Below are 18434 nucleotides of genomic sequence, written 5' to 3'. Positions count from 1 at the left end.
GAAAATATAATATATAATATCAGCCGTTAGCCTCAAAGGCAGAATGTGAGCTGCAGTTCTCCATCATTCCACAGAGTGGCGCTGCAGCAAAACAGCAACCACAGACTTGATGCTCCTTCAGTCAGCAGCAGGAACTCGGGTGGAGCTCTGCTCCATGAACCAGGAGCTGCAGCAGCTCCATCCTCTGGATCATCAGCACTCATCCTCTGCCAGCCCACTGCAGCTTCCAGCTGTGGCGGGAAGAAGGAACAGGTTCAGATTTTATTGGTCCCACGCTGACTCGTAACCACTTTACTGACCTCAGATCCTTCAGCTGGAAGCGTGGATCCTGCACCGCGTCGCAGAGCTGCTTCACCTCTGCTTCCTGCAGGCTGTTGTTGCTCAGATACAGATGTTTCAGGTGGGAGGGGTTGGACCTCAGAGCCGAGGCCAGAGCAGCGCAGCTGGCCTCTGATAGGCTGCAGTCGCTCAGTCTGAAGGATTCACAGGAACATTTTACAAGCTAAAACACTTTTTATCTATATTTAGCTCTTGATTGATCACAAAAAGTCAGCTGCAGCCCTGATTTTAAGTGAAAAAAGGGTAAATTATGGGGTGAGACTCAGGAAGGTTCCTGGTTTAACCCTTAGCTGTGCAGAAAAGTATAAAAACTATACGTTTGGAGGCTTTAAGGCTTTAAACCTCCAGAGAACAGATGTGTAAACCTTCAGCTTCACATCGAGCTGCTCTCTGACCTCAGAGTCTGCAGCACACAGTCTGGACTCATCAGAAAGCCACACAGCTGCTTCACTCCCGAGTCCTTCAGGCTGTTTCTGCTCAGATCCAGATGCATCAGATGTTTGGACCTCAGAACCGAGCCCAGAGCAGCGCAGCTGACCTCTGACAGACAGCACTGCTCCAATCTGAAGAAGTTCAGAAAGCATAAGAAGACATTGAAAGGAATCCTGGAGCTCTGGGACAGCGGATCAGAACATTTCTCTAAGTGATAATGAGAGACGACAAATTGATTCTGGTGTTATTTTAAGCTGTTTAGCTCCACATTGGTCCAGGATGTGATGCTGATTCAGCAGAATGTGTGAGCAGCTGCATGTTAGCTGCATGTTACCTGCATGTTAGCTGCATGTTAGCTGCATGTTAGCTGCATGTTAGCTGCATGATACTTGCATGTTAGCTGCATGTTAGCTGCATGATACCTGCATGATAGCTGCATGTTAGCTGCATGTTAGCTGCATGTTAGCTGCATGATACTTGCATGTTAGCTGCATGTTAGCTGCATGATACCTGCATGATAGCTGCATGATAGCTGCATGTTAGCTGCATGTTAGCTGCATGTTAGCTGCATGTTACCTGCATGTTAGCTGCATGTTAGCTGCATGCTAACTGCATGTTAGCTGCATGTTAGCTGCATGATAGCTGCATGATAGCTGCATGTTAGCTGCATGATACCTGCATGTTAGCTGCATGTTAGCTGCATGATAGCTGCATGTTAGCTGCATGTTAGCTGCATGTTAGCTGCATGATAGCTGCATGATAGCTGCATGTTACCTGCATGTTACCTGCATGTTAGCTGCATGTTAGCTGCATGATACCTGCATGTTAGCTGCATGTTAGCTGCATGTTAGCTGCATGTTAGCTGCATGTTAGCTGCATGTTAGCTGCATGATAGCTGCATGATAGCTGCATGTTACCTGCATGTTACCTGCATGTTAGCTGCATGTTAGCTGCATGATACCTGCATGTTAGCTGCATGATAGCTGCATGTTAGCTGCATGATACCTGCATGATAGCTGCATGATACCTGCATGTTAGCTGCATGTTAGCTGCATGTTAGCTGCATGTTACCTGCATGTTACCTGCATGCTAACTGCATGTTAGCTGCATGTTAGCTGCATGATAAACAGAAACTCAGAGTTACATTGACTGAACACAACAAAGATTTCTCCTCTAAACTCTCCAGATTCTGGCTGATCTGTTTCTAATGTCCCAGGACCTCCAGGACCTCCAGGACACCTTCGGATGTTCTTTATCCTCTGACTAAACGGAGCTCCTTCAGGGCTCATAATGTTGGTGCAAACCGTGTTCTCCTTCCCTCTTTCATTTCATTTCACGGTAACAAAAAGAAACGATAAAGCAGCCCCAGCTGCAGCTGGAACCATGAAGCCATGAAGCTCCTGAGCGAGAATCAGGGTGAAATCAGCATTTTAGCGTCATCAGAAGGTTCACATGATGCTCATCACAGCGTCTGACCTCAGAGTCTGCAGCACGCAGTCTGGAGCCGTCAGGAAGCCACACAGCTGCTGCACTCCTGGGTCCTTCAGGCTGTTTCTGCTCAGATCCAGTTTCCTCAGATGGGGGGGTTTGGACTTCTGAGCCGAGCCCAGAGCAGCACCGCTGACCTCTGACAGACGGCAGCTCCTCAGTCTGAGAAAGATGCAAAGATGTCACCTTTAATTTCACATGAAGGCAGAATTCACTGAACCTGATCAGCTGATCGTGGTTTTAAGGCTGATGATGTTCAGACAGAAACAATATGATGAAAAACATCGAAGACATTCACAGTGACAGTGTGTTGCTTCTTATGACCAGTCCAGATTAATCAAGTCCAGATTAATCAAGTCCAGATTAATCAAGTCCAGATTAATCAAATCCAGATTAATCAAGTCCAGATTAATCAAATCCAGATTAATCAAGTCCAGATTAATCAAGTCCAGATTAATTAAATTCAGATGAATTAAATCCAAATTAATTAAGTCCAAATTAATTAAATCAGATTAATTAAATCCAAATTAATTAAATCAGATTAATTAAATCCAAATGAATTAAATCAAGATGAATTAAATTCAGACGAATTAAATTCAGATTAATTAAATTCAGATTAATTAAATCCAAATTAATTAAATCAGATTAATTAAATCCAAATTAATTAAATCCAAATTAATTAAGTCAGATTAATTAAATCCAGATTAATTAAATCAGATGAATTCAATTCAGATTAATTAAATCCAGATTAATTAAATCAGATTAATTAAATCCAGATTAATTAAATCCAGATTAATTAAAACAGATTAATTAAATGCAAATTAATTAAATCCAAATTAATTAAATCCAGATTAATTTAGTCCAGATGAATTAAATTCAGATTAATTCAATCCAAATTAATTAAATCCAAATTAATTAAGTCAGATTAATTAAATCCAGATTAATTAAATCCAAATGGATTAAATCCAAATAAATTAAATCCAGATTAATTATACAGCACAGAGTAACTAATCTAATCTCAAGGCCCTTTAAAAAGGAATAAACATGTTCAATATGATATCAGTTCTTTAGGCAGTGAATTCAGACAGAACTCCACGTTCACTTTTTATCACCTTTAACACATTCAGTTGGAACCCTGATCTGTGATATCAGGGATAAATAAAGTCAAACAGATCCAGAATATCTCTTAAATCAAACCCATGAAACTTTATCACATGTTCTGATCCTGCTCAGATCTGCACTGAGTCTGACCTCAGAGTCTCCAGTTTGCTGAGTGGACAGTCGAGGAAACCGCACAGCTGCTTCACCCCTGAGTCCTTCAGCTGGTTCTGACTCAGGTCCAGTTCTGTCAGGTGGGACGGGTTGGACCTCAGCGCCGAGACCAGAGAAGCGCAGCTGACCTCTGAGAGCCTGCAGTCGCCCAGTCTGAAAGGTTTCCACAGCAGAACCAAACACTTTGGACCCTGAGCAACTTATTTCTGAGCAGAGAAGAAAATGATGTGAGTTCAGAGTGAATCTGGAGGAGGATTCCAGAGAAAACTTCATTAATGAGTAAAAACTGCTGCAAAATCAGGAAAACAACCAACAAATGTGTGTTTCTGCCACCGACAGTTTTCCACCTGCAGTGGATTAGAAATGGACTGAGATACGGTCCAACTGAGGGCTCAGAAACCGGTCCTGAAGCATGACACCAACCCTACTCTGATGCTGAGGAACAAGAAGCAGAGGAGGTCACCGACAGGTAAAAAGAAAGGAGGAAAGTCTGAGATATGGTCCAACTGAGGGCTCAGAAACCGGTCCTGAAGCATGACACCAACCCTACTCTGATGCTGAGGAACAAGAAGCAGAGGAGGTCACCGACGGGTGAAAAGAAAGGAGGAAAGTCTGAGATACGGTCCAACTGAGGGCTCAGAAACCGGTCCTGAAGCATGACACCAACCCTACTCTGATGCTGAGGAACAAGAAGCAGAGGAGGTCACCGACAGGTGAAAAGAAAGGAGGAAAGCCTGAAAGCCCAAAGCCCAAAGCCCATTATTCCCTTTAGCATCCTTATATTCTATTGATCTGTCAGAGCTGGAGCTTTAAAGCTGAGAATCAGATGAAATCAGCCTGAAGCCCAGATAAGGCTCAGATGCCACAGTCTGACCTCAGAGCCTTCAGGCCACAGCCTGGACTCTGCAGAAAACCCTGCAGAAGCTTCACCCCTGAGGGCTTCAGCGGGTTGTTGCTCAGGTCCAGCTCCCTCAGGTGGGAGGGGTTCGACTCCACGGCACAGAACAGGAAACCCCAGCTGGCTTCTGACAACCTGCAGCCACTCAACCTGCACAAACCAGAATATGAAGTCATCTCGGAGCTGAAATGTTCACAGCTGATGCATGGAAACACATCTGTGTACGAAGGCCCCCCCACTGTGGGGTTTCACCTTCTTATTCCTGGCCTGCTGACTGATGTGTGCAGACTGGAAAATGATGGCAGCTAAATGGTGCTGTGGAGAACTCAGATGAACTGTTTTATCAGCTTGGTTCACAGCTAAATGCTTTCATGTGTTTGCTGGTTTGTTCTGAACGGGGAGGTTCTGAATCCTCAGATGTTTGCGTCTTTCTTTCTGAGCTCATGGTCTGAGCTTCAGGACAACCAGAGACTTCTGCTACACAAACATTTAGCTCGTTTGGCTTCTATCCGTCATCTTCTGTTCCATGTCGCGTCATTTCCTGTTTTATTTTGAAAATCACTGACCTTCTCCCCTCGTTTCAGGTAACTTGCCCTTCCTCCCGTGTTCTTCTGATTGTCTTCACTGATTCCCAAAGTGTTTCCACCTGTTCCCCTTGGTCCCTCATGTTGGTCCCTCATGTTCAAATAGTCTGTTTCCCTTGTCTTGTGCCAGTATGTTGCCTCTCCTCTCATGAGCATCATTACCAGCCCTTTGTCCCAAGCCTTGATCCATAGCTTCCACGAGCCTGCAGTGAGCGATCCTCCTGCAGAGCCATCTTGTTTTGTAATTTATTCTTATTCATAGACTTAGTTTATTTATTAATATGTTAAGTTTCACAGCTTTGTTTTTTCCTCCGTTTTCAAGGAGAGATTTTTGTTGTAACCTTTCATAGTTAAATAAGAGCTTTAAGTTCAACGTTAAACTTTCATAGAGCCTCTGTTTTGTTATGGTCTTTTGTTAAATCCGCCTCGTTGGGAGAGCGTGTCTTTGTTTGTTCAATTGTTCGTAGCTTTTCTGTTTTCCTCCCAGTTTGGAGAGTTTTATGTTGGATAACTTTCATAGCTGTTACTGAGGAGAGCGCTCAGGTTTTTCAGCCCTTTACTTTGCTCTGCCTGGAGATCCTGTCCTGCCTTGCTGTGCTCTCTGTTTAATGATAAAACCTTCTTGGAATCTGAAAAGACGTCTGGGTCCTGAGTCCCTGGTAACTGACACAGGTTTGTTGTAGTTTTTACACATTAACGCGTCCTTCCTGCTGTTTGATCAGCAGACATGTGTCGGAGAAGCTGTCACACTGTAAAATGATCACCCTAAATATCAGATCTTTGAGCTGTTCTGTCACAGTGAAACTGCTGAATCCTCCCGTCAGTTTATCATAAACTACACTTTCCTAAACTTTCACAGACAGTTCAAAAGATTTACATGTTTTCGGTTTTGTGTTCAGAAAAATCCTGATAACGTGTGAACCAGAAATGTTTAATCTGAAATGAAGAGCCATTAAAGTAACCTCAGAGCCTCCAGTCCACAGTTGGGACTCTGCAGCCCAGCAGACAGCTGCGTCACTCCTGATTCCTGCAGGTTGTTGTAGCTCAGGTCCAGTTCTGTCAGATGGGAGGGGCTGGACCTCAGAGCCGAGGCCACGACTTCACAGTGAGGCTCCGAGAGTCCACATCGAGAGAGTCTGTCAGGGCACAAAAAGGATTCTATTAACACCCCCTCAATGCCCTGGCTGCACCTAGAAATTCTGTCCATAAAAATTATGAACAGAATCTGTGTCAAAGGGCAGCCTGACGGAGTCCAACCCTCACCAGAAACGTATCCGACTAACTCTGGCACCGGTCATACAGAGACCGAACGGCCCCTATCAAGGGGTCCGGCACTCCATATTCCCGGAGCACCCCCCACAGGACTCCACGAGGGACACGGTCGAACGTTTTCTCCAAGTCCACAAAACACATGTAGACTGGTTGGGCGAACTCCCATGCACCCTCCAGGATCCTGCTGAGGGTGTAGAGCTGGTCCACTGTTCCATGGCCAGGACAAAAACCACACTGCACCTCCTGAATCCGAGATTCTGACTATCCGACGGATCCTCCTCTCCAATACCCCTGAATAGACCTTACCAGGGAGGCTGAGGAGTGTGATACCCCTGGAACACACCCTCCGCTCCCCCTTTTTAAAGAGGGGGACCACCACCCTGATCTGCCAGTCCAGAGGCACTGTCCCCGATGTCCACGCGATGCTGCAGAGGCGTGTCAGCCAAGACAGCCCTACAACATCCAGAGCCCTGAGAAACTCAGGACGGACCTCATCCACCCCTGGGGCCTTGCCACCGAGGAGCTTTTTGACCACCTCAGCAATCTCAGTCCCAGAAATGGGAGGCCCCGTCTCCGAGCTCTCCGACTCTGCTTCTTCTGAACGTGTGTCGGTAGGATTGAGGAGGTCCTCAAAGTATTCCCCCCACCGACTCACAACGTCCCGAGTTGAGGTTAGCAGAGCCCCGTCCCCACTGTACACAGTGTTGACGGTGAGCCGCTGGATGGTGGACCAGAATCTCTTCGAGGCTGTCCAGAAGTCATTCTCCATGGCCTCACCAAACTCCTCCCAGGCCTGAGTTTTCGCCTCAGCAACCGCAGAGGCTGCGACCCGCTTGGCCTGTCGGTACCCATCAGCTGCTTCCAGATTCCCACTGGCCAAAAAGGCCCAATAGGACTCTTTCTTCAGCTTGACGGCTTCCCTCACCACTGGTGTCCACCAGTGGGTTCGCCCACCTCCCCGGAGACATGGTTGAAGCTCTGCCGGAGGTGAGAGTTAAAGCTCCTTCTGACAGGGGATTCCGTCAAACAGACACTCACAATACATTTGGGCCTGCCAGGTCTGATTGGCATCCTCCCCCACCAGTGGCGCCAACTCACCACCAGGTGGTGATCAGTTGACAGCTCCTCCCCTCTCTTCACCCGAGTGTTCAGGACATACGGCCGCAAATCTGACAACCTGGTGCCAAGTGCACATATGGACACCCTTATGCCTGAACATGGTGTTCGTTATGGACAGTCCATGACTGGCACAGAAGTCCAACAACAGAACACCACTCTGATTCAGCTCGGGGGGGCCGTTCCTCCGAATCATACCCTCCCAGATCTCACTGTCATTGCACATGTGAGCATTGAAGTGCCCCAACAGAACGAAGGAGTTCTCCCGTGCCTCCTCCAGGGACTCCAAAAAGGGTGGGTACTCTGAACTGCTGTTTGGTGCGTTAGCACAAACAGCTGTCAGGACCCGTCCCCCCACTCGAAGGTGGAAGGTGGCTACTCTCTCGTCCATTGGGGTAAATGGGTATGTACGGGGTATGTACAGGGACACAGCCGGGGGGCAATAAGTATGCCCACACCTGCTCTGCGCCTCTCATCACGGGCAACTCCAGAGTGGAAGAGAGTCCAACCCCTCTCAAGAGGACTGGTTCCAGAGCCCAAGCCATGCGTCGAGGTAAGTCCGACTATATCTAGCCGGAACAGCTCAGCCTCGCGCACCAGCTCTGGCTCCTTCCCCCAACAGAGAGGTAACGTTCCATGTCCCAAGAGCTAGCTTCAGTGACCGAGGATCAAACCACCAAAGTCTCCACCTTCAGCTGCTACCCAGCTGACATTGCACCCGACCCCCTTGGCCCCTCCCACGAGTGGTGAGCCCGTCGGAAGGGGGACGCATGTTGTGTGTTTGGGCTGTGCCCGACCAAGCCCCATGGGCATAGGTCCTGCCACCAGGCGCTCGCTGCCAGGCACCACCCCCAGGCCTGGCTCCAGGGGGAGGCCCGGTGACCCGCGTACGGGCAAAGGACGATGTCTGGTCCCATCTAGGATCTGTTTGCCTTGGGTGACCCTACCAGGGGCTTAAAGCCACGGGCAACATAGCTCCCAGAGTCATTGAAAAATAAATTAACGAAAATGTTCTTGCATGAAGCCAATGAACACATCAACTCACCGAGCCTTTCTGCAGTTCCTCACAGCTGGAATCAGTCTTAGTCGTCCCTCAGGTGTTGTGTTGTACTTCTGCAGGTCCAACTCATCCAGAACCTCCTCTGACATCTGCAGCATGTAGGCCAGAGCTGAGCAGTGGATCTCAGAGAGTTTCTTCTCTGGTCTTTTCTCCGACTTCAGGAACTTTTGGATCTCCTGATGAACTGAGAGGTCTTTCATCTCCATCAGACAGTGGAAGATGTTGATGCTTCTGTCAGGAGAAATGTTAGACATGTTCATCTCCTTCAGGTTGTTGATGACCCTCTGGATGGTTTCTGGACTGTTCTGTTTCTGACCCAGCAGGCCTGCTAAGAGTCTCTGGTTGGACTCCACAGAGAGGCCATGAAGGAAGCGAACAAACAGGTCCAGGTGGCCATTTTTACTGTCCAGGGATTTCTCCATGACTCTCTTCAGGAAGTCATCCAGAGGTGGGACACAGCGATCATTCATTCCAAAAAACATAGAAAACCTCTCAAAGAAAGACTTTGGGTTTGATTCCTCATGCACATCTTGTAAAAACTCCTTCAGCACCTCAGTGTTCCTGCTGGTGTGGCAGTGGATCATGTAGACTGCAGCCAGAAACTCCTGAACACTCAGATGGACGAAGCAGTAAAGTGGTTTCTGGAAGATCTCACACTCTCTTTTGAAGATCTCTGTACAAACTCCTGAATACACCGATGCCTCTGTGGCATCCAGACCACACTGCTCCAGGTCTTCCTGGTAGAACATGATGTTTCCTTTCTCCAGCTGTTCAAACGCCAGCCTCCCCAGCTTCAGGAGAACTTCCCTGTCAGCCTTAGTCAGCTCCTGTGGACCCGTCTCATGTCCCTCATGGTACTTGTTCTTCTTCCTCTTTGTCTGGACCAGCAGGAAGTGTGAGTACATGTCAGTGGTGGTCGTGGGCAGCTCTCCGCTCTGCTCTGAGGTCAACATGTGCTCCAGAACTGTAGCAGTGATCCAGCAGAAGACTGGGATTCCACACATGATGTGGAGGCTCCTGGATGTCTTGATGTGGGATCTGATTCTGCTGGACAGCTCTTCATCGCTGAATCTCCTCCTGAAGTACTCCTCCTTCTGGGAATCGGTGAAGCCTCGTACTTCTGTTACCCTGCCAACACACGTAGGAGGGATCCGATTGGCCGCTGCAGGTCGGGAAGTTATCCAGACGAGAGCCGAGGGAAGCAGATTCCCCCTGATGAGGTTTGTCAGCAGCAGGCTGACTGATGACTTCTGTGTGACATCAGACACAACCTGACAGCTGAAATCCAGCCACAGTCTGCTTTCATCCAGGCCGTCAAGGATGAACAGCAGTGTGCAGCCGGCCAGCTGCTCTGCTGGGAGCTTCTGTAAAGCTGGATGGAAAACATGGAGCAGCGTGAGAAGACTGTGCTGCTCATCTCTGATCAGGTTCAGCTCCCTGAAGGAAAGCAGAACCACCACACTGACAGCTTGGTTCTCCAAGCCCTCTGCCCAGTCCAGAGAGAACTTCAGCACTGAGAAGGTTTTTCCAACTCCAGCGACGCCGTTGGTCAGAACCAGTCTGATGGCTCCGTGTTGCTCAGGTGAGGCTTTAAAGATGTCGTGGCACCTGATTGGAGCGTCATGGAGGGTCCTGGAAGCTGTCTCAAGCTGCCTCACCTCATGTTGGGTATCAACCTCTTCACTCTGTCCCTCTGTGATGTAGAGCTCAGTGTAGATCCTGCTGAGGAGGGTTCCACTTCCTGTTCCATCGGTTCCTTCAGTCACACGTTCACATCTCCTCCTCAGACTGATCTTATGTTCATCTAAAGCCTCCTGCAGACCAACACCTGCTGACCAAAGAACAAATGAGACAGAAACAGAATAGATTAAACTAGAAAATTTCTGAAGAAATTTTTGATGGGTGCCAAGCTACTGCTCGTTCACACAGAGAGGCAGAGAGGCTTTGCTGTGCTGAGAGTTGAAGGTCAAGTTGAAGGTCAACCATTATATGATCATAATCCAGTCTGAAATATGAGATTCTGGCTTGTTCTGGTGAAATCTGCCTGCTTTAGACACATAAGGCCCGGTTGATCTGTTCAGGATAAAGGAGAACATATGAGTGAGTGCGCGCTATCGCGCACATTTCTCTCATGAGCAGCTGGCATGAACCTGTTATAACAGTTTAACCATGTTGGCTACCCTGCTGCTGCCCTGCTGCTGCCCTGCTGCTGCCATGTTTACTCTGGCTTCATCAGCTGTGATAGAACAGGGCAGCCATCTTGAGTGAGGTCATCATTAGTTGCTATGGGCAACAGGTGCGTGCCAACTGTCAACTGTCAAATCTGCACCTCACTTTGTCCCCTTAAAATCATGGGGTTTTCATATTGAGGCACAAGTCTGGATACAAACGCTCGCTGTTCGAAAAGTAGAAGTCGTATCCGAATAATTCTTTCACCGTGAGCGCCAGAAGGGACGGGGGAAGCCAGCGGTGTCATTTTTATTCTTCTACCCCCCGTGGCTCCTTTATTATGGCAGTTTTAATATGATTTTTCCGACTGATTTCAGGGCTCGGCCGTTTCATAATGGGATGGAATGTTCCCTCTCTGCGCTCAGAGGGGATTTGTGAGAAATCTGTGAGGCCCAGCTCAATGAGAGTGACATTGGGTGAAAGACAACTAAAATACCTACGTTTTGATGTATAATTTATTCAGATCAGGCAGATATTTTGGACGTGAGAGGCATTTGTTCGAGAAAATAAAAAAAAAAAAGATTTTTAGAGTGGGAGTTAGAGTGTGAGCGGCATGAGACGACCTCCTCTGGACACCTAAAACGTAAACTGCCGTTGTGTCAAAGCCGTATAAGCTATTAACAAGCCCTTTACCACAGTTAAAGCTGAGTCTTTCTTGTCACACACAAACTTTGAATGATGTGTGTGTGACGCTGTATGGCTGAGTTATGAGGCCCCGTTAAGGCCTTCTCAATGCATTTTCCCATTGACAATTTGTCCGCTTTTTCCCAATTTTACTGCACGTAAAACTCTCTCCCAAATGAGAGAGAAAAATACAAGCACAAAAAGGAAAAACAGAGAAACTAAAGTTTAAACCACTGAGATTCAGTTAGAAGCTCCAAAAGTCCTGAGAGCAGAACACAGAGAGACTTTAGATAAAGACGGAGTCACTTTTGTTGCTGGTGGAGCTCCTCCAACTGAATGTTTCTATCAGTTAGTCAGCATCAGTATAACCAGAGGGAGCTGACTCACATGCTGCTGCCCTCTTGTGGTTGGTTGTGGTATTAACGAGTGTCTGTTTGTTCTGCTGGGAGGTGATTTGTGTGATTTAGGACACCTGTGGCTCCTTCCGTCTTATTTTGGCTGCTTTAGTCCTGATTTCAGTCTGATTACTCTGCTCTTCTCCACAGGTGCTGCTATCTTGGTTATTGTGTTGCTTTAGCTTCATTTTCTGATCTATTTGCTCATTACAGCATTTACATTAATGTCTTCCACTCAGAAATATGATCCAGCTCTGATTTAAATGATGTCCACAGCCCATAATACAAAGCTTTGCTTTGGCGTATTAATTCAGTCTGATGTGAGTGAATAAAATGATCCTTTAACTTGAACTGATGGTGTGTCTCTGTTGTTGTGTCCATGTGAGTCGGGTCCTAACAGATGTTGTGTTGTTCTGTTTGAGTCTGCATTAAAACAGCAGGTTAACCATTCAGAGCCAAAGCTTTGTTTAAAGTCCTTCTGAAACCTGAGGGGGGCTGAAAACTGACAACTGTCCACTGAAACTTTGATTCTCAGCGTCTGAAGAAACTAAAACGAAATAAAAACAGACACATTTGAGCAGTTAAACCTCTTTTTAAACCTTTGTCGTCATGGTGATTCATATTGTGTGAAATCTTATTGATGTGATGCGTCTAAACGGGTGAACAGAAATATCTGACCTGGTCCAGTTCTGCTCTGACTGGCTGTCTGTGGTCCGGTTCTGGTTCTGGGTCTTTCTCCACCACACTGGGGACAGGAGGAGCCTCCTGAGGAAGCAGACTGGTCCCAGTCTGAGGTGATGCACTGTCTGCAGAACCAGTGTCCACAGCTGGCAGAGACTGGATCCTTCAGGACGTCCCGACACAGAGCACAGCAGGACGGCTGCTCCTCCTCACAGACACCACTCCTCTTCCTCCCTCTGTCAACACGAAGGAACCAGAAGAACTCTCAGCTGGGCCACACATATAAAAGTTTGAGTAGAAGTATGTGAACCCTGTTGAGTTTCTGGTTTTGAGCTCAAACTTCTTTAGCTCCTGTGGACAGATTTACTTTATTAACCATTTCTTTTGTGCTGCTGAAGCTCTGGAGCTGAAATGAGGCAAACTTTGACTTTCTTTGACCCGTTTAATCTGCTTGACATGCATACGTTTCACTTTCAGCACCTGAAACCGGTTTGACTTGTAATTTAAGTCCTCTGTTGATGTAGAAATAAAAAGTCATCTGAAGAGCAGAGATGCACAGAAAGGCTGAGAATCTCAGGTATAAAACCTGAAAGCTGTGAATGGGTGATGCTCATTTTTACCAAATCACTACAAATGTCCTGGTTCTGGTTCTGGTTCTGGTGGAGCTTTCTTCCTGTGCTGATGGACACTGTCATCAGATCTGGGTCCAAACAGCCTTTTCCTGATAACCTGCATCAGTTCTTTACTGTGAGACTCTGTATTTGTTCTGATAAAGTCCTGCAGGACCGGTTTGGGGCAGATGATGCAATCATGACATTTTATCTCCTCTTTTATCTGAAAGTTTGTGTTTTACTGCCAAAGAGAGCAAATAAACTGCTTCTTATTGTTCTGATAAAGCCTCTGAAGTCATCACACTTTCTTACTTTGTGTCCGAGGGTCCAGGTTCATCTCTGAAGAGAGGAGGAAGATCTCTGGACCGGTCGCTCTTCACAGAGAAACAGCCGGATCCTGGAGGCTCTGCTCCGTCCTCCTCTTCCTCCAAACTACGCATCTTCAGTCAGTCTGAGAGGCGAAAAACAGAATCATGGCCATCGGTTTAGGAGCCGAAGAACAGGAAGAACCACACATGCAGCGACTCTCCACCTTTAAAGGATCCGCATTAAGTGCAGAGATGTGATCCATCCATTCATCTTCCATCTCACCTGCCGGCTTCAGCTGCCACTGGCCTCAGGACGGGACACCTGGACGGGAACACCTGGACGGGACACCTGGACGGGAACACCTGGCCGGGACACCTGGACGGGAACACCTGGACAGGGACACCTGGCCGGGAACACCTGGACGGGAACACCTGGACAGGGACACCTGGCCGGGAACACCTGGACGGGAACACCTGGCCGGGAACACCTCGCCGGGAACACCTGGCCGGGTCGCTGCTCCGTCATAAACCTTTTTACATCCTGCTCCCCTTCTGCTGCACAGTGAATGCTTTCAGTCTCCTCCCTCTGCTGCTGTACCTGCATCACCTGAGCAGAAAGCTCCTCCCCCTCGATCACCAGCCAATCAGATACCTGAGATTCATAGATAACGAACGTCTCTCTCACCTGTTGAATTTCTTCCCGGAGAAAAGGTGGAGCTTGACCCGCGGGGTGCTAAGAAAACAGTGCTTTCATGCTTTATAAAGAGGTTCGTTTTTCAGTTAAAGCTGTTGCACGAGAGCGAGAGCGAGCACGCTACGGCCGGCGCAATGTTTTCTACGGCGCTGAAAAATGAAGACCAAGTCCTGCCCCGCCCCTCTCACACGCCCACACACACGTGCACGCACACGTGCACACGCACAGATTACACCAGTCGACGGGGTTCGGCTGCAGCACAAACGAGGATTGAACTGGGAGAAACTTGTGAACCAATGTTTTTTAACTTGGAAAAAATAAAATAAAAATTTTAGATCTAAAATAAAATGCTTGAGTTGCTTAACCTGGGCTATAGCACCCCCTGACCCCCCCGACCCCGACCCAGTGGACAAACCCTTGCAGCAGTTAACCTAAAAATAAATTAAATTACTGGAGTGACCTGATAAAATAGTTCAGAGGAAGATCAAATATATTAAATATACAGAAGAACAGATTCATTGATCTGAAAGAATTCAGTTCCATAAACACCATGAAACATTAATCAATACTTTAATTTTTAAAGCCTCCATATTGTGTAAAAGTCCCTCCTTCCTGCTCCTTTATCATTTATCAGGCCGTCTGAAGCATCTGTAAATACGCCGAAGTTCAGTTTAACGTCATCGTGGAGCTCAGAGAAAGCATGGCGGGGTCATGAATATTCATTTAGGGGTCGGTGGCTCCACTTCAGCACAGAAACTCAGTGAAAACTCAGACAAACGGTTGAGACAAAGTTTTAATTCACGTAAACGTTTGAAACGAGCTCAGAAAACAGGTGAACACCTGTTCGGTCGCCGTGGCGTCGCCGGCGTCCTGCAGGAAGAGGAAGAGCAGCGGCAGGCTGAAGGTGAAGAACAGGAGGAGGCGGGGTCTTCGGTGAGAGGGCGGGGCCTCAGAGGAAGGCGTCACACCACTCCTTCAGGCACTGAGCGCACGACCCCGCCTGGCGAGAGTTCGCTCCGCTGGCGTCTTTCAGCCAATCGGTGAACATCTCGGTGTCTTTCTTCAACAGCAGGAACTGACCCAGAACCACGTAGGCCTGGAAACAGACGGAGACACAGTGGAATAAAGGGAGCCAGGAGGCCCCTCGGGAGCCAGGAGGCCCCTCGGGAGCCAGGAGGCCCTCAGGAGCCAGGAGGCCCCTCAGGAGCCATGAGCTTTAAGGTGCAGTAAAAAGCTTTAAGGTGCAGTAAAAAGCTTTAAGGTGCAGTAAAAAGCTTTAAGGTGCAGTAAAAAGCTTTAAGGTGCAGTGAAAAGCTTTAAGGTGCAGTAAAAAGCTTTAAGGTGCAGTAAAAAGCTTTAAGGTGCAGTAAAAAGCTTTAACTGCAGTAAAAGGCTTTAACTGCAGTAAAAGGCTTTAAGGTGCAGTAAAAAGCTTTAACTGCAGTAAAAGGCTTTAACTGCAGTAAAAGGCTTTAACTGCAGTAAAAAGCTTTAACTGCAGTAAAAGGCTTTAAGGTGCAGTAAAAAGCTTTAACTGCAGTAAAAGGCTTTAAGGTGCAGTAAAAAGCTTTAAGGTGCAGCTGCAGCACCAGAGCCGGTCTCACCCTGTCGAAGCCTTGGTCCTCCAGCTTCTTCCCCAGAGTCTCTCCGATTCCCGACAGCGCCATCACCGGCTTGTCTCCCATCGGCTCCCCGACAAAGTCGCGGTGCTTCTGAGACGTGGTCGACATCCCGACTGCAGGAAACAGAGTCACCAAGTCGCGTCATCGCCTTCTGACACATGCAAACCCAACTTTCTTTGAATAAACCGAAACGTGCTGCGCGGCGCTTTCAGAACCAGAACCAGAACCAGAACCCTCTCAGGTGATCAGGTTCTCTTTCTGGCTCCACAGTTTGAACCAAACAGTTCGGTTTTATGGGTCAAATGTGTTAAAAACAGCTTTGTTCATGAACTCTGAGAAAATTACAGAAAATCACGCGGAACGTGCTCAGAGTCCGGTGTTCACCACGCAGTGACGTCATCAGTGATGTCACCACATGCAGATCAGGTGGTTCAAAGGGTTCCCTTCTCCAACTTTGGGTCCCACTCAGTATTTTTCACATTCAATCACAGATTAAAGACCGTTTTTAATCTTCAGCCTGTTGAATTCTCGGTGCTTAAAGAGTCAAATATTCATTCTGTTTCTGAAGATTTATCTTAATTTTTCCACATTTAATCGTTAATTTATTCTTTCGTGGATTTCTTGGTGTTTGCGGCATTCCTGGAGCTCCGCAGCAGAGCCTGAACCTGCTGCAGAACCTGCTGCAGAACCAGTGGAACCAGCAGAACCTGCTGCAGAACCAGTGGAACCAGCAGAACCAGTGGAAGCAGCTGTTTGGACTGAACTCCCAGCACCTTTCTGCTGGACCCTGGTGACGCTAACCGGGTCAGAACGAGTCGGTACCTGTTGGAGGTGCGGGCTTCACCTGCTGCTCTGGACCTGGACCTGGCCCGGGTTCACGTGCTGCCGGACAGACGCTGCAGAGACACGTTGTTCCAACATCAGCAGCTGAGCTGGGAGCCGCAGCGGCTCACACAGAAGACGTTTAACGGCGCGTGAGTTACCTGAAGCGGCTCCACGCGGCTCCACTCACCTGAACTCAGAGGACACCCGAAACCCTGAAGAATCCACCGAAACTTCTGCCACTTCACGGAGGAACGTTTTATTCTGAAGCCATGACCAGCGCAAGAAGCGGACGCTCTGAATGTGACGTCATGACGCACATTGCGCCAAAGATAGCTGGAGATGAAGATGATCCACTCCTAAGAGAAAAAGAAAGATTTCGTTTGTGGATCAGAGGAAATGCGATTTGCGCGAAGTGTTTAGCGAGTTAGTTTTAGTTTTTATCGAAGTTAAAAGTCCTGCTTTACTGGAAAATGCTCAGACACAATAATTATAGAAAATATGTGCTCGGTGTGACATCTGATGGATAACAATGGTGACATTCTTACACCTGCCGACACAAAACACAGGCAGTGTGTGGAAAAACTAAGTGAACCCTCACCGCTTCCACATCATTCACTTAGTTTCTGTTCAATAAATGATGAAATTCTGATGTCAGAAGTGGGGGGGGGGAACACGTATTTTTAAGAAAACTCTAGTTTTCCAGTAGTTCTTCGAGTTTTTTATTGCTACTTTTAAGGTTATTGTCCCTTTTTGGTTTGACTGGCTGTAAAGCATGAAGCAGAACATTATCACCCACTTCTGTGTTTCACCTGTGAGTCAACTCCACTCCAACTCACCCATTTCACACTTATTTTTGGAATATAAGGTCAAGCTGGTCAAGCTGGCAGGAATGTCACAGGTGGGAGAAACGTATGATTTCAGTGGCTATATCTGCAGTTTGCCATTATGCTCCTTTGGGATTTTGGGGTTTGTGTAATCATGAGAACGTGAATGAAGCCGCTCGAACAGCATGGAGTCATCATCTGACTCAACCCCAGTGACTGAGAAAGATTTCCTTTGTCAGATTCATTGCCTCTGAGAGCCTTGTCTGCCTAAGAACTGCACACAGCTCATCATCTCCATCAAGCTTCCCTTTGGCTGTGATGCTGCCAGTGCTTTTTGTTTGATCTGTAACTTTCCACTTGACTGCAGTGATAAAAACACAAGTTAACTTTCCTGTTGAACACTTTTAGGGCTCGCCATGATAAATAAAATATTTTAAAACTGTGGAGTATCTCACAGTTTCTCAGAAAGTAAAAGCTGTCGTTTTTCAGCTGGTGTGTTTTTATCTTACTTTGATTTATAGGAAATGTGCGGACGTGCCTCCGTCCGGAAGTATTTGTACCTCAGAAACAGCATCAGAGTGAGACTCTTCGGCTCTTTTCTTACTCTTTGTTCATGCATTCCACAGATAGGTCCGCCCCCGCATACTTAGACCCCGCCCCGCATACTTAGACCCCGCCCACACATACCCAACTGTTCGTGCAGTGGGCGGGGCCAACGCTGTCCTCGTGCGCCACCTGTCAGGTGTTTATCACTCCGCGGACCCTCTTCGTCCCACAGGCCGCCCTTCGCGCTCTTTCTGCCGGTTGTTGCCTGGAAACATGACGGCGCCTCTGACCGACCAGGAGCGGAGGAAGCAGATCAGCGTCCGCGGCATCGCGGGGCTCGGGGACGTGGCTGAGATCAAGCGGAGTTTTAACCGACACCTGCACTTCACGCTGGTGAAGGACCGGAACGTGGCAACGCCCCGGGACTACTACTTCGCCCTGGCCCACACCGTCCGGGACCACCTGGTGGGCCGCTGGATCCGAACTCAGCAGTACTACTACGAAAAGGACCCAAAGGTACCACACGGCCTCGTTGTCCGCAGTACTCCATTTAAAAACCTGACAGTTAAAAAGTTCTGTGACTTTGTACGAAGTCAGAATAGTTAGAAAATATT

The 18434-nt window shown here is 47.7% G+C and overlaps 3 protein-coding genes across 5 annotated transcripts in view; 1 reads left to right on the top strand and 2 right to left on the bottom strand.

The window, feature by feature from the left end:
• Positions 1 to 32: 32 nt before the first annotated feature.
• On the bottom strand, positions 33 to 13459 carry LOC140313380 (NACHT, LRR and PYD domains-containing protein 12-like). Its single transcript, XM_072391459.1, has 10 exons — positions 13314 to 13459; positions 12409 to 12626; positions 8447 to 10289; positions 5976 to 6149; positions 4406 to 4579; positions 3511 to 3684; positions 2248 to 2421; positions 735 to 902; positions 275 to 473; positions 33 to 230 (listed from the first exon to the last, which is right to left on the bottom strand). Exons 1-10 carry the CDS (start codon positions 13439 to 13441, stop codon positions 33 to 35), a joined length of 3450 nt encoding a protein of 1149 aa, XP_072247560.1. The 5' UTR covers positions 13442 to 13459.
• A 1324-nt stretch (positions 13460 to 14783) lies between these two features.
• Positions 14784 to 16744, bottom strand: LOC140312705 (barrier-to-autointegration factor-like). 3 transcript variants are annotated; one of them, XM_072390484.1, is made up of 4 exons: positions 16609 to 16744; positions 16448 to 16521; positions 15608 to 15738; positions 14784 to 15099 (listed from the first exon to the last, which is right to left on the bottom strand). In XM_072390484.1, exons 3-4 carry the CDS (start codon positions 15731 to 15733, stop codon positions 14953 to 14955), a joined length of 273 nt encoding a protein of 90 aa, XP_072246585.1. In that variant the 5' UTR covers positions 15734 to 15738; positions 16448 to 16521; positions 16609 to 16744; the 3' UTR covers positions 14784 to 14952. The 3 variants fall into 3 exon arrangements, with proteins under 3 accessions (XP_072246585.1, XP_072246586.1, XP_072246587.1); XM_072390485.1 differs by having other exon boundaries at positions 16638 to 16743; XM_072390486.1 differs by lacking the exon at positions 16609 to 16744 and having other exon boundaries at positions 16517 to 16554.
• Positions 16745 to 17975: 1231 nt separating this feature from the next.
• The window catches only part of pygb (phosphorylase, glycogen; brain), a 14365-nt gene continuing 13906 nt past the window's right edge, over positions 17976 to 18434 (top strand). The window contains exon 1 of the mRNA XM_072390456.1: positions 17976 to 18336. Within this exon, the coding sequence (XP_072246557.1) occupies positions 18094 to 18336 (243 nt within the window). The 5' untranslated portion in view covers positions 17976 to 18093. The remainder of the gene's footprint in view (positions 18337 to 18434) is intronic.

Source organism: Leuresthes tenuis, unplaced genomic scaffold (genome assembly GCF_036924035.1).
Source record: "Leuresthes tenuis unplaced genomic scaffold, fLeuTen1.0.hap1 SCAF_8, whole genome shotgun sequence".
Classification (NCBI taxonomy): Eukaryota; Metazoa; Chordata; class Actinopteri; order Atheriniformes; family Atherinopsidae; genus Leuresthes; species Leuresthes tenuis.
The sequence above is the reverse complement of the archived record's forward strand: the minus strand, read 5'-3'. Positions and strand labels throughout refer to the sequence as shown.